This window comes from Nothoprocta perdicaria, unplaced genomic scaffold (assembly GCF_003342845.1).
Source record: "Nothoprocta perdicaria isolate Ctin4 unplaced genomic scaffold, notPer1 scaffold_7, whole genome shotgun sequence".
NCBI lineage: Eukaryota > Metazoa > Chordata > Aves > Tinamiformes > Tinamidae > Nothoprocta > Nothoprocta perdicaria.
The window spans coordinates 6,518,713-6,540,692 of record NW_020455976.1 but is presented as its reverse complement, the minus strand read 5'-3'; the positions used below and the strand labels follow the sequence as shown (position 1 = coordinate 6,540,692).

Here is a 21,980-nt window from a genome sequence, read left to right as displayed (position 1 = left end):
AGCAAAAGAGATGAGGTTGAAAGGAGCATTCATACAGAAAAGGCAAGGGGAGGTGTTGTCCTTTTAGTAGCTGTGATGATTGCCTTTAAAAGGCTTCCCGAAAAATAGTCAACTACTTTTATTCACCAGGCCACCCTATGGCCAAGTAAAAGAGAGAGGGTGCTTAATAACTGAACGTGAGCGTCCTGACAGTAAGCTCACATTTGTGGTGGAGCTTTTTGCAGGCCTTGATTTATCCGCCCCATGGCACTGTGCTGGCTCTTTGAAGGTGATTTTTTCAGGAGAAGCCCACACAGAGGTTCCCTTGAATGTCATTTGAATCATTGTACCTCACGAAAGCAGGTGGCTAGGCAGCTGAAGTGAGTTTTTCAGATCTCAAACTCAGTTGTACAACGTCGGCCGTGGTAAAGAGCCCACGAGATCATACACAAGAGCTTGTGGGGCAGATGCAGTACTGTGCTGAGGGCCCTTTGGCTTGAGCCTGAAGCATATATGGACTTTGACTGCAGCTACAAGCTAAAATATGAACTAAGGAAGGTTAGGAAAAGGCTCTCAAGTAGATGCATTAGTACTTCACGGCTGTTCATGAAATTTAGCACCTTCTGAAGCATCTGCACGCCGGCGGCTGTGCAGGCAACAGCACTGCGATTCACTCGCTGTCACCGCTCCCTGACAGTCTGGATGCTCAGGTGATCCCTAGGAGCTTTCAGGTATTAAAGTGATTTCTCAATGTTTGAATGTAAGGATTCACCAAAGGTAACTTGGAAAAGCAAGTTAGGGATCCACAAGCCTAGGCTTCGCACCTGGACCTTCAGGGAATAATGTCTAGATGGCTCCCGACTTGCGAACCGTCTGAAGTAGCAGAGTGGAGTAGAGGCCATTTGAGTTTCTGCTTAATGGTTACATAATATTGAACTGTTAATTTGTAAAGAATATCTTAAACAAAAAAGGGATAGATAGAAAATTATGGAAGAGTAAAAGAGTTTTTGTTTGTTTTCTTTTCCTGGGGTATACCTGAAAACCTGCTTGGAGCATTTTGTGGCATTATAACAGAGGCCTAACAATAGCTCTCCATAATTCTCCCAAGCCTCTGATAATTAAGTTTTGGCTGCTTGTGGATTTAATGCAACTGTGAAATGTAATTTGTTTGCACATGAAATATTGAATCTGTTCTATAAAGAAAAGTGAACCCTGAGGAACGCTAACACTGCACTGCTCCAGTTCTGACTTGCATTTGAGTACATGCTGTTTATTAATATTCTAGTAATTATTGTTACAATAACACTCATTAGACACCTTTGGGGCATGGCATTAGCAATCAGAGGATTTGCAAACCCTGCTCCAAAGAAATTTCAATTTTAATTTTCAAGACAGGTGACTGGTCTAGGGTATTAGCCCCTTACAACAGGGCAGAGAATGATTGTTGTGAGGGAGAGAGAGAGAGAGATGGGAATTGATCCCAGTTTATTTATTTTTTCAAAACCTTTAAAACTGCTGGCAATGAGAATGCTCCTTATACATTTACCCCTTAATGATCAGAATTTCTGATATTCGATCTGAAGATACTGAGATGTTCTGGGAAGGGCAGTGATGTGTCGTGAGTGTCTTGCAGAGCAGGGCTCAAGCTCCCATCCTGGCCCACTGTGCAGGGGTAGGTTCAAGTCCTTGGTTCAGCCCAAGCAGAAATGTGAAATTCTCCAGGGCCCTTTTCCTCCACAGGACCTGGCTCTCCTGGACTGGATTCTTCTCTTTCTCTTGTGTTGACCAGCAGTGCCAACCTAGCACTGCAAACCTTTCCTTAAAGTAGCACGGGCACCTGGATGTGATGTGTTCTGGTGGGTGAAAATGCTTTAACAGTGAAGAACTATTTAGCCAAAGAAATTCTTGACTGTATTTCATTCCTTTAGCTTAACAATTATTTTTCAGAGTAAAGTTGTACTACATCGTATACAGCATTGTATATGGCCTATATGGTCTATATCCAAATGTTATAATTGTTTCTCTGATCCATTCATTATAGGGGTATAATATGCCTGATAACTAATGTTGAAAAGTAATGTAAGTGCAGATCAACCATTGAAAGGCAAAGCAGTTACTGGGACATCAGTGTGTCCAGGATACAGCCGCTTCTCTTTATTTATCCAGCGTGTTGCTGGGTAGCTTGGTTGACTATGTTGCAAAGTATATATGGTTGGACTGTGTCTGCAATGCTGCAGTCATCTGAGCTCAGTGGATTTTTAATGGCAGACCCTTATCTGGGGATGTGGAGATGGAAGAGTTAATCCAAACCATACCACATTTCCAAAATATCCATTATTTCAAAACAAAGCCCCAGCATGAAACTTCTTAAAGCCTCCAATTGCAGGAAAAGTGTGTGCAAGTTTATGGCATTGTAATATCTGTTCTAATTATAGAATCCTTTTGCTTTTCCCTCTGCTTATCTCCAGTCCCTGAAGTGAAAGCCAGATTGCAGGAGTGCAGACTGCACTGTCGTGGCCAAGGCACGGGCAGAGGGGCAGCGTCCCTTGTGCTGTGGGTGTCTGTGTTTCCGAACCTCCTGGAGACAGGCTGCTCTATCTTGCCTTTGAGGAAGCTGAATCAGATGCACCTCTGCATTCAAGACCTGTGAGCTGATTTCAAGACCGAAAGGTTCTAAGTCTGAGAATTGTACACACACCAATTGCTTTTCAAGCATGAGGCAACTAGCTCTACAGATTCACAACAGTAAAGTGGGAAAGAGGAGGAAATATTTCATACAAATTCATAATACTCTTGTTCTCCTATTAAAAAAAATTATCCACTATAAGCTTTAGCATTTCAAGTTCGTACAAATATTTATAATATTTAAGCCAGGTAGCTAATCAGAAGTTAGGTCCTGCTCTGCTGGCTGTACTGTGATATTGCAGCCTGGACCAGAGGGTGGGTAGGACCGTCCTGTTTGTGATGTGGAGCTGAAGTGATTGCTTGAACCCACACAAAAAGCAGGTGTTGCATTCCTAGCTTCTTCCTGAGACTTCCCTTTATTCCCATAGGAGAAAGAATTGTAAGTGATGGCTTTGGTTGCCAAAACAAAACAAAAAGCAGTGAATACCTTTGGGAAAATCCCCTCTAGTCCAGGTGTTGTGTGGAATTTTTCTCTTGGATGAATTTCCTCCTGACCGTTTAATTTACCTTCCACTGCTCTGCATTCCCTGTTAAATCTACTGGCTGGCCTGTTTCTTTGCTCTGTAGTTACAGTTTTTGACTTCTGCGGTTTGTCAGATAGAAAGAATAGGTCATTCTGCATGTGATTGAGACCTGACAGAAGATCTGGATCGAAGCAGTTTCTGCTGAAGGATTTGGTTGTTTTCAGTGCTGTTTTGACTGGATAGGTAGAACTCTTACGTTGACAGGAAAGGGACAACATACCAGAGCTCTTTGTGCCATTTTCATGTTATCTTCTGCCCTCAAACTCTGTATTATAAATATATGCAAGAACAAATGATCTGTAAAGCCCCATGTCTCCTGTAACCTGTATAGGTGGTGATGACCAGAAGTAAATGCAATGCAAAAGCTATCTCAGAAGGCCTGCCTTGCTTTCCTGTCTCCAGTGTCTTTCCTAGACTAAACTGTGCATCCACTGTAATTCACTCGGGTTGCTTTGAGTTGCAAGATTTTTCTCCCCTGATATAGGGCAGTGGCAGTTATTGCAGGTCTAACACATGTGCTAAGGAGTCCCAAGATTCACTTGCTCAGAAAATGAGCTCTCTGGTTTAAGCTGTGACCTTAGAATGAGAGCAGAAAGGCAGACTCAGCACAACAGAGCTTTTTTTTAATTATTAATTTGAGATGTGTTCTTGAAACTCCGCATTAGAAACAAACAAACAAAACAAAAAAGAAACAGCAACAAAAAGATCTTAGTGACAAGAAATCGTAAAAAACAGTTATATGAGAGCTAATATCTTCTGCTCAGGCCCAGTCTTCTTCTGAGGCCTAATCACATCTCTAATTGCACACCAATGAGAATTTCAAGTTCCAGTCTTCTATATGGTGTGAGGTGGCTGAGGCTTTGCCTAGGAATAATGGAATTAAGTTATGGTTATGCAGATTTCTCCAAGAAACTTCTTGTCACAAGCTCTCTTGTAGCCAGAGAATTTACTGGGTTGTCAAGGCTCGTAGTGACGGGAGGAAAAGACAAGGATCTAATGGAAGGAGCCAAGACCCAGCGGCCTCATCTCGTTTCTCAGCCGTGCTGGGCTGTTGCTGACGTCCTTGGCAGGCAGGTTTTTGCAATCCGTCTGTGTTTGCTTCTTTTTCAGTGTGTGGCTGTGACTTGGCCCAAGGAGGCTTTTTCATCAAGAACGGGGACTATCTCTGCACCCTGGATTACCAGCGCATGTACGGCACCCGCTGCAACGGTTGTGGCGAGTTCGTTGAAGGAGAAGTAGTGACGGCCCTGGGGAAGACTTACCACCCCAACTGCTTTGCCTGCACTGCTTGCAAGTAAGTGATCCCTTTCCCTTAGCATTGCATGAATCCAACACAAGAAACGCATCGCCTTGAAACGCAAGCCTCAAGGCATATTTCCCTTTAGGGGGTGTTTTGTTAAAAAAGTTCTGCAAGTCTTCAAAGCACCACAATTTTATTTAGGACACAGAACTTTTTCTGTTACGTATAGCTTACTGTTCTCAAAAGGTTGCTCTCCTGGATGAGGGAATTGAATATTGGGCTTATGTGTTGAGGTAATAGGCATGTGTTGGGTTGAACTGCGGTGAGTATGCTAGTATGATTTGGAAAATAAGGCCATGGAAAGTCCTGCACAGTACAATTCAGAAGTTGGTTAGGCTTTTAGAGCAGTTAAACAACTGAAAACATACCAAGACTCCTTAGAACGTCACATAAGAACACAAGACCTGGAAGCAACTGCAGTCTCCCTCATCTCCTTAAGTCCAGTATGAGAATCGACCTTCAGTTCTGCAGTGCTTACAGAGAAGTTAGTGATAGGGATGGACCAAAAGGTTCCACTTTTAATTTTATTCTTATTTTAACTCTCACTGAGATATTATTTCAGAAATGAGGAGACCCAAGGGAGAATATTCCACGTGATCTTATAGCTTCTTCATTCAAGGAGTTCCATGCTTGAAAACCTCTGCTGAGCTTTACTGCCTGAACTCTACCTGGCGTCCCTATGTGTGGTGTTCTTTATTAGCTGGCCCTAGGCACAGATACAAGGATAGAATTTAATCTGTTTTAGTATGTGCCTTATTGCTATGGACACCAGTAGAGTGTTTTGGATACACTTGAAAAATAAACCCACTTCTGTAGATTTTTGTAATAGGGGCACTTTTTTTTTTTTTATAGTAGTGAAAATAATCTAAGCATCAAGTGAAGGTAAAGTGATACTGTGGTGCCATCATGCTTCTGCAGAAAGCCAGCTGTATTATCTGTACTTACAGTTACTACAGTGAAATTATTAAGGCTACCAGAATGTTCATTTTTGCAGTTCTGAGCCCTGCAAGTAAGCCTGAACTTTGAAATAAGTTGCTGTTTTGTATGAGAGATGCAGATAGATTTCATAGAGAGGGAGAACCCGAAAGGCAAGGAGTCTTTTGCTTTGTAGTTTTGGGGAAGAACAGGCCAGTGGGGTTCTCCAGAAGTCAGAACGTTTAGACTGGATGGGGTCTGTAACTCCCAGGAGTTAAGAAAATTGGATTGTCTGAAACCTAATGCCAGAGGGAGAACAGGAGCTACGTTGGCCTGTAGTCTGGTACATTTTTCGAGTCTCTTCCATATAATGTATTTTGATCATTTTTCTGTTTGATTTTAAATACTGTGTGTGATGTGATTACATGTTGGGGATTCATATCCTGTGTGTGTTACAGATTTAGCTCCCAAATACAGTGTGAAAATAGATGATATGGGCGTGAAATATGGCATCAATTTTCTCTATATTGTCTTGTACCAGCCTTTCTATGTTGAATGAACAAAAATGAGTCATCTAGATAGATTCATGGAAGGCAATTTTGCTGCTGATTTGTTTATGACACACTTAGGAATAGCAATGGAAGGAAAGCTAGAATTATGCCTCTTTTTTTTTTTTTTTTTTTTTTAAATAGGTCTTCATTTCTAAGCAGAATCCGGAGTGAGGGATGATGTAGGGGTTATGTAGTGAGAAGCTAAAGCTTCTTATCTCTCAAAACATTTGGAGTTAGAGACATTTCTCATTTCAGTGAAATGCTCAAACAAAGTGCTTTTGTCTTCATTTTTATACTCCAAATGAGAGTTAAAAGCAGTGTCTACTTCTGCCTAACACATTCTCAAGAATTTATGAGGTTCAGCAGATAAACTCATCTTCCATAGTCTGTGCACCCTTTGCCTTTCCCCGATCCCATCTGCACAGGGAACAACTACAGGGATGGTTCTATAATCTGGATACCTAATTTAAAGCTCTGGGAGAAGGAATATGGGCAACATTTCATTTCATGTGACACTGCATCCACTGTGACACGATCATTGCTGTCATTGCTCAATGCAGATGACGGATATTTTTCAGTGACTAGTTCCACATTCCTCCCTGGCTCCTCCTGACCAGTTCAGGCTGTTCCTTTGAATACTTTTCTGTGCTGTTTGCTGCCTACAGTGGCAAGATTATCATAAATTTAGCTGTTGTGTCTAAGAGGATTTCGTTGTCTTCTCCTCTTCAGATAAAGGATGTACGATAACTTTCTGAAACCAAAATACTAGGCCAGTCTAACCTCTGCTCTGCTTGAATCTGTGGACTGGATTTCTTCCAATGCTGCATTTGCCAAGGCCACACTGCAGAAATCATTTGGCCTGAGTTTCCGTAAAATATCCATCCCACTAGAGGAAGGCAGCAGACTCGAGGCACGGGGAATGGGACATGATTTCTGCCATCCCCTTGGCTAAAACATATTTTTCTCTTTAATCTCCAGGCGCCCGTTTCCGCCAGGTGATCGGGTCACTTTTAATGGAAGGGACTGTCTCTGCCAGATGTGCGCGCAGCCCATGTCCTCCAGCCCGAAGGAAGTGTCTGCCTCGAGCAGTGAGTATGCCAGCTTCCTGCTGCAACCTGTCGCTGGTCGAGGCTCCTCAAAAATTGCTTCAAATTAATTAAAATCAATTGTAATGTCTGGGGGATAATGTCTGTGAACCATCTTTGCTTTGTCTATATGTGTCTCTGTGACTGGTGCTGCGGATGGGAAGAAGCACTTAAATGTGTTCATATGAATAAAAGACTTTTCCCTGAAGACAGAATTCTTAAGAGGGCTGATTTTCCTTTATAGACACTGGAAAAAATGTCTTCTTAACAATATCTGAGGTTTCAGAGTCAGTAGATTCCATTTTCTTCATGTATAATTGCACAGGTTTAAATATTCAAAAGAGGACAATGTCAGAGGAAATTAATTATTTCTGATAGTTTCTAACATTTTAATTTAACTGCATTATCCTTTTAAACCAATACAAACAGGCTTGTGCCTTCAGTAGGCTGATATGACAATAACACCGTGATCAGAATCGCAAGGAATATAACTTAAAAAGAATGGTGGAAGGGTAAGAGAGAGAAAGAGGAAAAACGGAGGGGACAATTAACTTGTTTTGCTATTGAGTTTTAGTGTTTCTAAATGGTAACTTGTAAATTATTGATTCACAATGGGCAGTCATCTCTGCCATTACTGGTTTTAAAATCTTATAAAATTTCTGATCCTTTCCTGACTTTTTCGGGTTATCTTTAGCACTTTAATCTCACAGAATCACAGAACAGTTGAGTTTGGAAGGGGCCGCCCTCCTGCTTGAGCAGGATTACCTAGAGTAGACTACCCAGGGCCCTCTCCAGATGGCCTTTAAGTGTCTCCAAGGTTCTCTGCAACATTTCTAGGCAACCTGTGCCAGAGCTCAGTCATCTTCATGGTGGGGAAAAAGAAAATTTCCTTTAGATTGAGACATAATTTCCTCTGTTTAAGTTCATGTTCAATGCTTCTTCTGATGATATACCCAGTATAGTTTAAAAACTCAAAATTGCTCCAGAATTCCTTGTGACACTCAGCAGTTTTCCGTCCATGCTGATTTCCTTCAGGGAGAAATTCTCTGTTTTCTATTGGTACTTCGAGAACCTCAGGTTAGTGTGTGCAGTGCAATGGCAAAGTTTGTGCTTTGTGCATGGGGCAAGTGAAGTTCAGGTTATCAAAATTGACTGAGAACATGTAATCAGCACCCACAAGAGTGATGTAGAAATCCAGTTAGTTTAAATTACTTATGTTCTGGGGGCATAATGAAGGAATTGCGAGATATAGAGACCTTGGATGATTCAGTGGCATTGGACATTGACACCGTTTTATGCAGTGTGTCACAGCCCTTGTTCCTGAAATCATGGTGTTTCAGGACAGAAGGATCTGGATGCCATCAGACCTGGTTCTCAGGGTGACACTCTCCTCCACTACCATGGCCTCTTTCCTGGGCTGTGACTGCAGGTGGCCTATTGTCCTCGAGCAAACAATAGGTGAAGGTTGTGTCTTGGTCACCAGGCAAATCTAGAATCACTCTTTTATAGCCATTGTCTCTGCTAGTGTTTCTTCTTAGGTCTCAGGCAAGGGCTGTAGATAATGTAGGTTTTAATGCATAATTTAATCTGCTACTTGTGCCAAGATGTTACCAGAATGCGGAACAAGAAAGCTCCTGCTCTTAATAGTTTAATGTGCACTATTAGAAACCTGCCTGTCACTGTGTATACTGTTCCTCTGTGGACAGCTGCCCATAGGTAGATTCTGGTCATTTGGGAGCAAAACTCCTCAAAACAAAACAAAAAAGAAGGTGAGACCAGCATGTGTTGGTAAGTTGAGATGACTAACGCTAATGAAGCATCCTCTTTAACAGAGTGTCTTCAAAGACACTTTTGCAAAGACTCTTTTGCAAAAGCTTTAGCTTTGTGCAAAAGTTGACTTGAACACTGCAAATTTCTTGCTGATGCTGAAGGATACATTTTAATTAGTGTAAGCTGCTCCATATTGTGTTCACTTGTCTCCCACTGACTGAATTGGGCACCTCAAGCCATCACCTTTTCTGATGGCTTTGCCCTTTGAAAAGGTGGTTTTTAGTGCAAGTGCATTTGGGAGAGAATCTCATCCATACTCATGAGTCTGTTCTATGTCATATATTGCTGCCAAGTTCCGTGATTACTTTCAGGTAGATTATTGGAGGAACCTTTCCTGGAAATGATGAAAATTGGAGGCGAGGAAATTGGATAGACTAAAGTATATCAGGTTTGGTTGATCAGTCTGCTGGAAAAGGAAGCCTTGTACCCCATAGTAGTGTGTATTTGTCTTAATAGTGAAAAGAGGATTCTTATCTCTGTTGTTTTAAATAAATAGAAGGATTGTTGACAACTTCTCTGTGATGATTTTAAGGAAACTAAAATGCCTCATAACGCAGGGGTTAAACACATTGAATAACATGAATGTGAAGCAGTATTCCCTTGTGCACACCCATGAAATTCAGAAGAAAAAGCACTAAATAATTTATTTCCATCTTTTATTTAATATTAGCTGGGTTCATGATACTTTTACCTTCTTTATATTATTAACATGCTTCTTTCACTCCACGTACATTACCAAGAATAGGTTTACAGATTATTTTTTAAACAGACTTTTCAATCACTGCCTTTTTATTCTAATTTCATAAGGCAGCCTTTTCCAGTATGCAGAGGCTACAGAGCAATGATACATAATTCAGTTATCCCTCCCCCAGAATCCTGTAAGATGAGCACAGTGCATTAGCTTGGGTCTTCACTCAAGTCAGCAGGAGTCCAAGGCTAACATGCCTGTGAATGGCTTTGAGGACATGAAATGCTGGTGTTCCTGCTTTTGTTTTATTTCATGTGGCAGCCTGGTAAATGAGATGTGATCTATAAAGCAAAAGGACAGGATGGATATAGATGAGCCCAGCACAGGGTGTTTAAAAGTGAAGGTTTTGGAAGATGACAGGTCTCACGTCAGTGACTTGTGTTGCTCAGGGCTTTTAAGATGCCGTTGAAGATAGCAAAATTATTTTTCTTGGGTCACAGTAAAAGAGTGATTTGAATAATATATCTGGCTTGTTAATCTGAGGTTTATTATCATATTATCGTAATTACCTACTTTGACTGTCTTGAGCTGCCTTTGCTGTGTGCCAGCTCGATGCTCACACAGCTGTGTGTGTTGTGGGTCGCACTGTCTTTTCAGACAGTCACAATTTGAATGGATTTAACTTATCTGAGAACTGTGAGCCCCTGAAGTGCACCTGAATGCTTGCTCTTCACCCCTGGGAGGGCCAGCACCTCCCCAAGCGTAGCATTGGGCCTCAGTGCAGCCTGGCCGGGTCCCTGCCTTGACAGCCTGGCGGGGTCGGGCGCCCTGAACACCCTGTTAGATCTTCCTTGTCCTCAGAGGGGTTCCCTCGCTGCCCTGCCGCCTCCCTGCTCCCACCACAGAGCCCTTCAGGTGGAAGTTACTGTGTGATTTCTCCCACTGAGGTTCAGCCCTTTCTCAGTGGGCTCGTTGTGTGGTTGCTTGTAAGGATGTTTTAATTACCGCTGATCACCTTTTCTTCTGAAAGGTTGGGTCGCTTTAGTGAAGTGCCCAGACTGAGTAATAGCAGCTCAAATGAAAAAGCAGCCTTTCTAGGTGGATAAGAATAACAATCCTCATTAAAAGCAAACCGAAGCATTGCAGTCACTAGCAAGTTTCCTTGTGGAAAAGGCACCGTTTTGAACTCGTGAGGAGGGAGGCTCATGGTTTGTTCTGCTGCAGTGAAACGGGGACCTGTGTCCCACATAACTGAGATACCCAGTGACGCTGCTTGGAACGAGGAGCAGGGCGGACACGCTCGGCCCCTTCCTTTGCAGCCACCTCTGCAGCAAGCCGAAGGTTACGGCCTCGGCAAGACGCAGAGCAGGATTTCCCGAATGCCCAGGGTTGCGTGTGCGTAAATAACCCCGGGTGCAGCTGTTCCCCGGCTGGCAGCTTCCGTGGGCAGCTTTCACCGCGCCGCTGTGTGCGTTTCCCCCGTGCTGCTCTGTGCGTGACGCTCAGCTGCAAGAGGGCGAGTTCTTGGGGACAAATGGGCCTCTTGCTGCGCGGGGCCTGGCGACGCCGCGGCCTGCCTCGCGACCCGGCCTCTCGGCTCTATTGTGACACCGCTAATAAGCTTAGTGCCTAATGAACTCGGGGGAGAAAGATATCTTTGTTAATTGCTTAATATCCTTATCTCTCCAAATAAGATAGAGGAAAGCTCCCAGTAAATGTCTGAAACTTGTGCAGCTTGTGGTAAAACTGGAGAAAAGCCCAATTGGCAACCAGCTGAAGAAACAGGTGAACAGAACAAAACAGAATCAGCAGCTTCTGTCACTGTGCACAAAACTGCTGGGTTTCAGGGTTTCTTCTTTTTTTGGCAGCGGTTGCAGGAGAGGAGAGAGACTTGGGGGAGCTGCTTTTGAAACAACAAAGCAGCAGAATCAAGAAAAGTAAATCTGCTTTATAGACGTCTTTAAAAGGCTCTCAAACTGTCCATGCAATTTTATAGTCAGGGCACAACTGTTCTTTCATTAGATGTGGAGGTGATTTTCACCAGTATTCAGAGAAAGATTGGGCTGATTTATAGATCACAAACTTCTTCACAGGAAGTCGGCAGGGTGATGAAAATGGATGCAAAAATCTTTTCAATCATAGTTGGTGTAGGAAAAATACATATGCAGCAGGGATTTGTTACTCTTTCCTAATGTTTGACTCAATTTCCATTATTTTCTTCTTTAGCCTCTTTTTTTCTGAGCGGTCTGAAAACACCCTCAACTCTGTAGGGAAAACGCAGAAGCCAAAGGGGCAAAGTGGTGTGACTGTTTCTAAGCAAACTCTCCACAGTGACTTCTGCCTTGCAGAAATATTAAGCAATATCCAACACATGACATAGAGCTCACTGTTGGGAAGAGTCTTGCAATTTCTTGACACAATTTCTGTGTGTCAAATATACGTAGTATATATTGATATTGCAATTCAATTAAAATGCACAAAAATTACATTACTCCTCCCTCCTCACCCCATCCCCTTTTATCAATAATGTAAGAGTAGTACAAAAATAGAACTAAATTCAGGTAACTGATGCAAATTTCAAGCATAGTTGTTTCTTGGCAGGGAGTAGTATGGCTATTGATTATGGCTCAAGAATACTTAGCTCTTTCCTTGGTAAATCCTTCCAGTTGACTTTGATGTCCCTTTTTTATGATTAATGCAGGAAGACCTATTCTTTTCAAGAGTTTGGAGGCAGCTTTCTTGGTTTTAGTCCGTAGGCTTCATACCCACAGTGACATTAGCGGGTAATTTCCATTTACTCAGCTTTTTCTTATTTTATAAGGGTTGGTGTTTTGAGTGCTGCTTGATCGTTGGGCCACAGTGATCAGGAATCAGAAGATCATCCCAAAGCCAGTTCCGAGAGAAGGGCAAAAGTTGCCTCACTATAGGGGTGTCGCATTAGGAGACGGCACCAGTTTTGTATGTGCAGCTATGGGAAGATCCCTAGAGGTGGGAGGATTTGGCAATAGTTCTGTTAGGAAAGTCTGCCAGGTAATAAGCCAGGAACCGCAGAGCATTTAAGAAAAATGTGAGAACTGAATGTGGTTTTAGGTAGGCCTTAGTTTGCTGTGGGTTATCAGGGCATAAAGACCTTCCTAAAAATTGCCACACGTTGCGCTTCTATTGTTGGAGCTTGTGTCCTGTTTGAATTGCTTGTGCTCCAAGAGCAACAGTGGAAAATGACCCAAAATAGTCTGTGACCGAAGGGCACAGGATGGGCTCCCCGCACGCTGCGTTGAAGGCAGCCACGCTCGTCTGCAGACGGCAGCTCGCCGGGATGGGAACTGGGAATTTAAATGGAGCTGCAGCTACGTGCAGACCCACGGGTGGCACAACAGGAAAGAGGGGAAGGGCTGGGCACAGCTTGCGGTCGTCGCTGTTACCTCCTGGATGGTTTGGGAGCCTCTGGACAAAGCTGGCCTCGCTCGGAGGCAGCTCGGGGAGGCTCTGGAGTCCTAATGCCTCTTTCTATCGCAGTGACTTCTTCTCTGGCAGATTTGGGCTTCATGGGAGGCTGAAGCTTGTCACTTGCCCTGATTACTAAGAAGACTGATAGAAAAATAAGACACATAGATGCTCAATTTGGAAGAGCATTCATCTGTCTGAAACAAATTATAACATTAAGTGAGGAAAAAGCCACTTACAGTAGTGATGCATCCAATATTGATTCCTTCAGATCAATGGCTTTGCTTTATACCTCCATGTAAATTAACCAATTTCTTTAAAAAAGACAAGTCTTGGTAGGAATGCAGAGATGCCTGTTAACATGGAGTTGTGCTAGGAGCAGGAAATAGCCTGTGCTATTTGTGATTTGAGCCCATCTTTAAACAACCAAAAGAATTGCACTGTGGTCTTTCAGTGCTTATTTGAAGTTAGCATTTTTCTCAACTGGCTATTTGTACTGAATTTCCAAAGTTGTATTCCCCTCACCTCCTTGGAGGAATCTGGTTCCCTCCGTTGTGCGCCCAGCCTAAATCCGCGGGCCTAAATCCTGGATCTAACAGTCTGAATGTTGTGTGGCGTGCTCTGATCTTCTGGAAATTATTGCTGCCATAACAAGCAAGTGATTATGGCTTAAACTTTGAAAGCATTTTATGTACTGTAAACAGATGAAATGAGCTTGTATTTTTAGCTTTCGACAAAAATATCTCGGTGAGCTGGAAAAGCCTGCATGATAACATCAAAACTTTTAATTTTAAAACAAGGCTTTGAAAGGCATCGTCTTGTGGTTAAAGGGTGATCAGGAAGAACTTATCTGTGATCTTCCTAGCCACACGAGAAAGGGTAATTGCTCAACCTTCAGGCTGCCCCAGCAGCGTTATTGGATTGCAAGCGCTTTATCCAGTGTCCGGGAGCCATTCACAGTTAGACGCTTGCTGACCTTGACTCCGGTGGTGTCTTTTGACCCTTTCCTCACCGCAGAATCACAATTCGTCAGAGCTCCCCTCCAGCAAAATTTTCAAAGCACATGTGGTTTTAAACCTCGCTGGTCCCACTGCCCTCACTATAGTCATTTATGTGCTTGAAGTCATATGTACACTGGGGTATTCCACTGAGCCGGATCTGTGCTTGTTCTTTAAGTCTGGATATCTTCAACAACGAATTTATGTGCAAATCCAATAAACCCCTGTGTGTTCCCAGCACGTGGGGGTGGTTTCTCTCAGTTATGTGGCTCAGGCAGTGGCCGCTGAGCAGCACGAGCCGCTCCAGGTGCCTGCGGTGGTACTGATGCTGGAAGGGGAAATGGGATTTCACTCGGCATCTTGGCGAGGACAGTTGGTGTGGACATTAGCTAGGGGAAAAGCCAGGTTTAGTTAAATGCCATCTTAGCATAGTAAGACAATACTGGACTATTGATTTACTTAGATTTTAACATTAGCCATGTCTGTGACATTAGCAGACTGGCAGTGAAGTTCTTTTACTCTTGGAAAACGCTTCAGCAAGGCCAGGAAGAATTACCAAAAGTTGCTGTAGAGGAATCCATGCATGTTATCAATCAGCTCCATTTACAACACATAAACACAAGAGTGGCCAGTCCAGAACCACCCTCTTTAGCAAGTAAACAGGGAGAGGTCCTTCATGGGTTCCTACTTCCTCCATATATCTGTTTTTTGCACCAAAGACAAAGTTACTGGGCGAGGTGGAATTTTGGTGTAAGAGCATCTTCTATTTTGGCTTTATTTCAGAAATTCAATTAGAAATCAAAGTGTTTTACAACTTTTTTTTTTTTGGGTGGGGGGTCTCTGAGAAATTTCAGCTTTACAAAAATATTTTGGATAAAGGAGAGCAAGGTGGGAATCGCTGCAGAGCTGTTGGAGGGGTTGCTGTAACAGGGGGTATAGCAGCTCAGCAGGACTCGAGGGACAGGTAGGTTGGCACTAGAGAGCAGCGTCACCGCTAGGAAGCCGAGAAGCGAGTGCTGCTCCAAGCTGCTGCCTCCGTCACTGCCAGCACGATCCAGTTTGCGCTCACAGGAGGTAAATTGGATGGTTTCAGGGTGAGAAAGCTCAGTTGGAAGAGCACTCAGGAGGTGGTGTAGCATCCTCCCAAGGCAAAGGCAAGAGCCAGGGGACCCAAGCTGTCCTGACAAGTGCTTGACTCCAGAGCCTGCCTTGGTGAGCAGCCCCTTGCTGTCCTTGCAGAGTGGCATGAAGCCCTCAGCTGGCGCAGAAGAGCACAGAGATCCATTACGTGCTGTCGATCCTTGTCGCTTCATGATTTCAGTTTGCAACATTTGTCCTCTAGAGTAAAGTCATCCTGGCATTAAGACATCTTGGAGCTGCTCTGCTACTCCAAGCTGTGTCATCAGATGGTGACGTCCATGAGTACCATAACAGGCTTGCAGGCCCTTTCCTTAAGTGACTGGGGAGAAAAGGAGTGCAAACCACAAGTAAGGCGTGCTGCAAACGGTGACCTGGGCAGCAGGAATGCACAGGATATATTTGGGGCCTGCTTTCCTGACCTGTTATCCAGCAAATGAAAAGCTTGCGTTAGCATCAGGGAGCCTGACTCTCATATCGTCATTTTTGTGATGATGACCTTGAACTAGATTTTTTTTGTCAAGTGCAGTGTTACCTGGGGTGAAAACAATAAAGAAAGAGGGATTTTAGGCTGTACTTGTTCAGCGAACCTCAGCAGTGAAGCTGTGATGCTCCTTTCCCGGGTGCCTGGGCTTCAGCTGCTGGGATTGCGCTGTGTCTTCAGGTCAGGATGGGCCAGTGTCCCTTAGCTGGGAAGCAGAGGGGCTCTGAGGCAGCCGAGTGGCCCCGGCCATAGCATCTGGACCTGCTATTGGGACTTCTCCTTGAGCGACCAGGTTCCCACTAAGAGCAAAAGGAGGAAAACACTGATGTCTTTTAAAGATACCTCTGAGTCATGGTTTATGTAGCTCATTATGTAGCACAGTCTGAAGCTGATGCAGAGTGCTGGCAAATCTTGCAGTCATGGACAGCGTAGGATCCAGAAGGACTTCATCTCTTTTGCTGAACCTGACTGTGGTGGCAAAGGCTGAATCTTCATGCAGGACCTGTGAGGTGTCTGCAGGAAGCAGGATCTACCTTCCCATACTGTTTAATTCTTTCTTCTGGTTACTGATTGCTAGGTGCTTAATGAGCAGCAATGCATGAAGTAACTGACGATCAATGCATTTATCTCTTTATTTGCAGATTGTGCTGGCTGCGGAAGAGATATAAAAAATGGCCAAGCGTTGCTGGCTCTGGACCGGCAGTGGCACCTGGGATGCTTTAAGTGCAAGGCCTGTGGGAAGGTGCTTACAGGGGAGTACATCAGCAAGTAAGTAGCCTCGGGGTCTCCTCTGCGCCTTGGCCTGGGGCACGTGGGAACCCTTCTGCCTTGGTGCCCGAGAAATTGTTTCCACTTGGGTGTTTCTCATTCATACCAGAAGCACCTCCCTAATCTTAGAGTTAAAGAGACTGCTTTTGCTCCGCACAAACTACCAATAATTTCTTTACAGAGTGAACAGATTTTACAATATGCCTGTTGTAAAGATCCTGATTTCCATTCATCCCCAGGCACATAGTTCCACTAATTTCACTGAAATTACACCATCTACAGATATAGAGAGTCAGTTCTCATGAACAAATTTATTCCAGTGTTTTGTGCTGGATGCCTTTTCTTGATGGTGTTTTAAGGAATAATCCTAAGAAGCACTGTAGAGAATCTGATTCTGTTTCTTTCTTCTTCTGCACAAAAGTTCCCTTCAATTCTTTCCCATTTGTCCTGTGCTGTTGGAAGGAGTTCCAGACAGAAGACAAGGGAAGAGCCTAAGTCATGTTGTAATGTGTTTATTAAAAGGTGGTTTATATTTTATGAAATTTCTTTTTCAGAGATGGTGCTCCTTATTGTGAAAAGGACTACCAGGTTCTCTTTGGAGTCAAATGTGAAGCATGTCACCAGTTCATCACTGGGAAAGTCCTAGAGGTAGGTGTTTTGTAAGTGGGAGCCTGAGAGTTGGGTCAGGCCCTAGTATGTGCTCATGCAGCTGCAGAGAATTCAAAAGTTCTCACAGAAGAGTTTTACTTTGTTTTTAGAACAGAATTGCTAATTTTCAGAAATATATTCAATGTTTTAGCCCAAGTGAGAGCAGAAAGTATGCGATAGGAAATTAAGTGCATTAGTTTCAATGGATTTGTGGTTTCTATTACTTTTCCTTTTAATATTGATGTGCAAAGGCTATTACGTTTCTGACTCTGCTAGATTTGATACATTTGTTGAAAGCAATTTGAGTGTCAGAAACATCTTTGGAACCGTGAATATTCTTAGGTGTATAGCCCTGAAGAGGAGTTAGTAATATTGATTTTTCAGATGAGGCCAGATGATAAGAATGATACTGAGGTGACAGGGAGAAATGTACTCGAGAGGGAAGTAATATATTCAGAAATGAGAAAGCATAAACAGAATATGTCTGAACTGTCTGTTCTGTTGATTCTTAATTTGGATCCTCATCCATCTTATTGAGTCTGGACAAATCCTTTTATAGTTGTGTATCTTTTGTTGTCAGTGCTGATTTCCATCTCCTGGGGCTGTGACTGGTTCACCTTCGTGCTGGGATCCTTGATGCTTTCTGTGATGGATCATCATAGAAATGTATAAAGGGCAAAAATGCAGAGAAACACCTTTATATTTTTTCTATTTTTTTTTTTGGTCATTATCATTGAGATAGGAGAAGCAAAACTGTTATCTCCTTCCCACATACAAAATTGTATTCCGTGGAAAGAACCTGAACTCTGGGCTCAACTTTGGAATCAGCCTGTATGACTGTACTCCAGCTGGAGTTATGTTCAATATTCCACCTTGCCTGAAAAAAAAAAAAAAAAACCCTTTACAAAATGAAACTTCTGACAGAAATGGGGAAGGAGAGAGAACTTCACTTACAAATGTAATTTTTGAAGAAATGGAATGTGCTGTTCTAGTAATAGAAATAGACCTTATAGTGTTGCAGAGAACAAAGCACCTGCAGTGCACTAGTGACTGTGCAGTTTAGATTCTATTCCCTGAGCACCATTGCCTGTAAATATAAAACTGTCTAATTTGAGATATTTTATATTTGATGTCGAGTGATAGCAGCTTGTGCGTTTCAGCTGTGGAGACTTCTCTGGTTCCGTGTGCAGGATATTAGCCAAGATGGTAGTCACCAGGTGAGTGACTGGAAACACATTTGAACACCCGGAGCCCTTGTCACTGCTTCTACTGAAAGGAAGAACAGGTTCTTAATTAGCCAGGCTTAGTCTGCCTCTTTTGCAGCATGTGTCTAATTCTTTTAGTGACCCACTTACATAATTAGTGATAAGTCTGGATTTTCCCTAAAGTAGGAGGATTGTGTGTGCCTGTCTTTCATCTAGCAGTCTGCACCATCTCACTATCTCCTTCCCTCTAGTGATGAGTTTAGCACCACGTATGGGTGAAACCATAGCTGGGATGGGAAGCACTGTCAGAGAGAATTAATTGGATTTGTGATATCAGGAAACATAAAATAATACTAAAAGGACTTCAGATGCTCTTCCTAATGCTGCTGTATTATATTTAATGCATGTGAGAGGGGTTAAAGCCTATAAGCAATGCAGTCTGCTCAGAGGCATGGAGATGAAAGGGATAAAAGAGAGGGCTCCTGGAATCCATGGAGATCTGATAAGGAACGAGCTATTCCTATTTGGAGTAGAGCCTTTCAAGTAGTGGCTGTGAATGCAGAAAGGCAGCACTGTTGTTGATTTGGAAAGCCCCTGAGCCGGAGCTCAGCTCTCCCTCAGAACCGAAGCTAAAATTCAGCTTGTCAGAGTCTGTCTTTGTATCCAAGACTGAACTCTGACGCACGGTTGCTTTTTGGCCTCTGAGGCTGGTTCTTAGAGCTCTGTTATTCTGACAAGGAAAAATGCTTTCAGCTTATTAGTCAGCATCTCATTTTAAATGATGGACAAAAGCAGTAGGAGATTCTCTGGAAGAGTTACTCCTCCTTTCTCGCCCCCCCCCCCCCTTTTTTTTCCTCTCTTCTTTTGGATATTTATTATCAAAAGAAAAGGCAACATTTTGCTAAAATATAGAAGCAAAACAGGTATGTGACTTTTTGTAAAATTCAGAGAAAATAAGACAAAATTAGACAAAGGTTTTTCCATTTGGCCTTACCTCTACAGAACCACAGTATATCAGAAAATTAGAGACTCTCTGAATGATCTTAAAAATATATGGAAATATTAATCACATGAATTTCTAGGCAAGACTGTAGAAGATTTTTTCTTGAATAGTATTTGTGGCTCTCACTGAGTATCAGAGGCACAACCTATAATAATACAGTAGAGGGCAGCACTAGCTCTCGGTAGGGAACTAAGAGCTATAAAGCCTGAAGGAATTGAATTTCTCATATGCTGCATCTCTCTCCTGCTCTGTTTAAATGATATTTGAAGGCTGAAATACTTATAGACCTTGACCTAGAAATTGTTACACACTGTTGTGGAGGTCACGGAGAGGCTGGTTTAACTGAACCACAGTGTATTTTAGCATCCCGGGTGGTTGCTGAATTCCTCTGATACTGTCTCAGAATGTGGATGCAGGAGAGACATTCAAGCCTTGTCTGTTGTTAGGTAGCACTTGGAAAAGATGCCCCAGAAGCCTTTTGCACTGTCAGAAATGCACCGCTCAAGAGAGGTCAATGCCTCTATATAAGAATCAAGTAGCTAATAGATGGAAACCAAAGTTCATAAAATCATGTGTCAACACGACTGTCCCTTTGGAGCAGAAAAACGTGGTTTAAACAATGGGGTCGGAGCGTGATGTGAATCCTCTGGTAAGAAAGGAGGCGGGAGATGAGAAGTGGCTGCAGAGGAGAGTTAGCAGGATGGAGCATTGCTGTTTCCCCCCTTTGTTTTCTTAAGCAGTTTTTCTTTGGGAAAACTGGGTGTTTTTTGGCAATTCCTATGATGTGAGCTGTCCCACGGTCTCTCCTGGGAAAACAAACTGCATTCTTGGTGTGAACTAGCGCAATTATAGGAGCAGTCTAAGCCGAGGTTATGTCATCACCGACCAGCCAGAGCTCTACCTAACATCTGGTGAAAATATACATTGTGTTTTGTCTTTGTTAATAGAAATAATATTAGTAAACTCCCTGTTCCATAACTTTCATTTTATTTGTCTATAAAAGAGTTTGTTATGTGGGGCCATAATTCGCTATTTCATCATATCTGAAGAGATTGGATAGATTAGAAACAATTGGTGGAAAGTATGTAATCCATTGTATGCAAACACTTCTTTCTAATAGATCAGAAATAATAGGGAGCAGGTATTTGTGGTGCTGCTTGATTTTCTGCTAATTCTATATCTGGAATAGTTCATGGAAAAACAAGAAAACCAGAGAGAATGAAAACATGAAACTTAGTTTTGTTTATAGAGGTAGTATTTATTCTTGCAGTTAGGAATTAATTTTTTAAAGGAAATCTGAAATCTTTTGAAATACTACAGGCTTGCACTTCCCATTTATTTTTGTTTATTGGTATTGCTTGGCGAATGCAAAATCAGGCCCTTGGTACTCTACACTGAGCAGCCAGTGACCAAGATATCTAGCACTGAATAAATGGGTTTTGGGCCTGAGAATCCTCTTCTCTGGAGATACCTTCTCTGCACCCCCAATAAGCATCTCCAGAGAGCTCTGCAGAAAGGGCAGTTAAAGCTGAGGAGGAAAAAGCTGGGAAACCCTGGGATTCATCCATCCTTGAGCAGATGGGATTTTACCAGCCAGCCTGCAAGAGTGATCTCGTCGGTCAGTCTCGAGGCTCTTGGTTAGAACAGCACTTATTTTACTAATGTCTTCATACCACTGAAAACCTTGCCTTTTTATTTTTCTTTTAAGATCTGATGAAGGGAGTGGAGCATCTGTCGTATGAGGAAAGACTAAGTGAGCGGGGCCTGTTTAGCCTGGAGAACAGAAGGTTGGAAGGGAATCTGATCGATATGTACAAATACTTGAAGGATGAAGGAAGGGGCCAAACTCTTCTCAGTGGTGGCCAGTGATAGGACCAAGGGCAATGAGTATAATGAATTGGACTAGATGATCTCTAGAGGTACCTTCCAACCTCAACCATTCTGTGACCTAGGGTGAAAGCTCTCCACTGCAGGTCTGCTGCTTCCAAGGAGAACTTGCCTCAAACTCAGAGGCCCCGTGGTCTTGGCTTTGCTGAAATGTTTTTGCTGGGTATTTTTGGCATATAACAGCTGTCTAAACTTGATGTTCTCATTCGCTTTTTGCAGTTAAATAAGTGCGTGTCACGTTGTGACACGTTCACCTTGCAGCTTCCGTGAGAACCAGGGGTCTCGGGCCCCACAATTGCTCCCAGATAACTATCTCACTGGTTGGCAGCACCAACAGGGTGCAGGACACCCAGCACACCCTGTGTGGGGAGGGTGCTTTGCAAAAGCCTCACAGCTTGGCAGAGAAGGAGGAACACCAAGGCACAGGCAGGTGAATCATGTGAGCAAAAGAGTACAGAAAGTCTGTGAATAATGTGCAGGTCTTCATGATTTTTACCCCAGTGACAGGCTGGTTTTTTGGCTGTTGCTGATCTGACCGTGATTTGGCCCAGGGTTGTAAAGATCAGGATGTATGTACCTACAAACACATCCCCCCACCTGGCTTCTGAAACATTGCTTGCTTGGCTGGCGCTTAAAAAGCCCTCGTGGTTCCCCGTGGCCCTGCGTAGCTCGGTTCCTGTTTCCATGGGGTGCCGGCTACTCTCTGTTTCCTGCGCACTGTTGGAATTATCCCACCACCTTGTAAGTCGTGGCCGGGTGCCAGTGCAACAGACGGACCTGGAGAGAGAGGTGTGAGGAAACCGGACGGCTCCTTTGGCTCCAGCCGGCAAGATCAAGTTCTGACTGCGC

At 43.2% G+C, this 21,980-nt stretch overlaps 1 protein-coding gene across 9 annotated transcripts in view; it reads left to right on the top strand.

Annotated features, from left to right (window-relative positions):
• ABLIM1 (actin binding LIM protein 1) overlaps positions 1-21,980 on the top strand; it is a 156,659-nt gene that overhangs the window by 77,733 nt on the left and 56,946 nt on the right. For 5 of the 9 annotated variants that reach the window (XM_026050755.1, XM_026050760.1, XM_026050761.1 and 2 more), the window contains exons 3-6: positions 4,299-4,482; positions 6,933-7,042; positions 16,262-16,388; positions 16,943-17,036. In XM_026050755.1, coding sequence (XP_025906540.1) covers positions 4,376-4,482; positions 6,933-7,042; positions 16,262-16,388; positions 16,943-17,036 — 438 coding nt within the window. In that variant the 5' untranslated portion in view covers positions 4,299-4,375. Of the gene's footprint in view, positions 1-4,298; positions 4,483-6,932; positions 7,043-16,261; positions 16,389-16,942; positions 17,037-21,980 lie in introns of those variants that run through there. The other 4 variants (XM_026050753.1, XM_026050756.1, XM_026050754.1 and 1 more) reach the window with 1 other exon arrangement.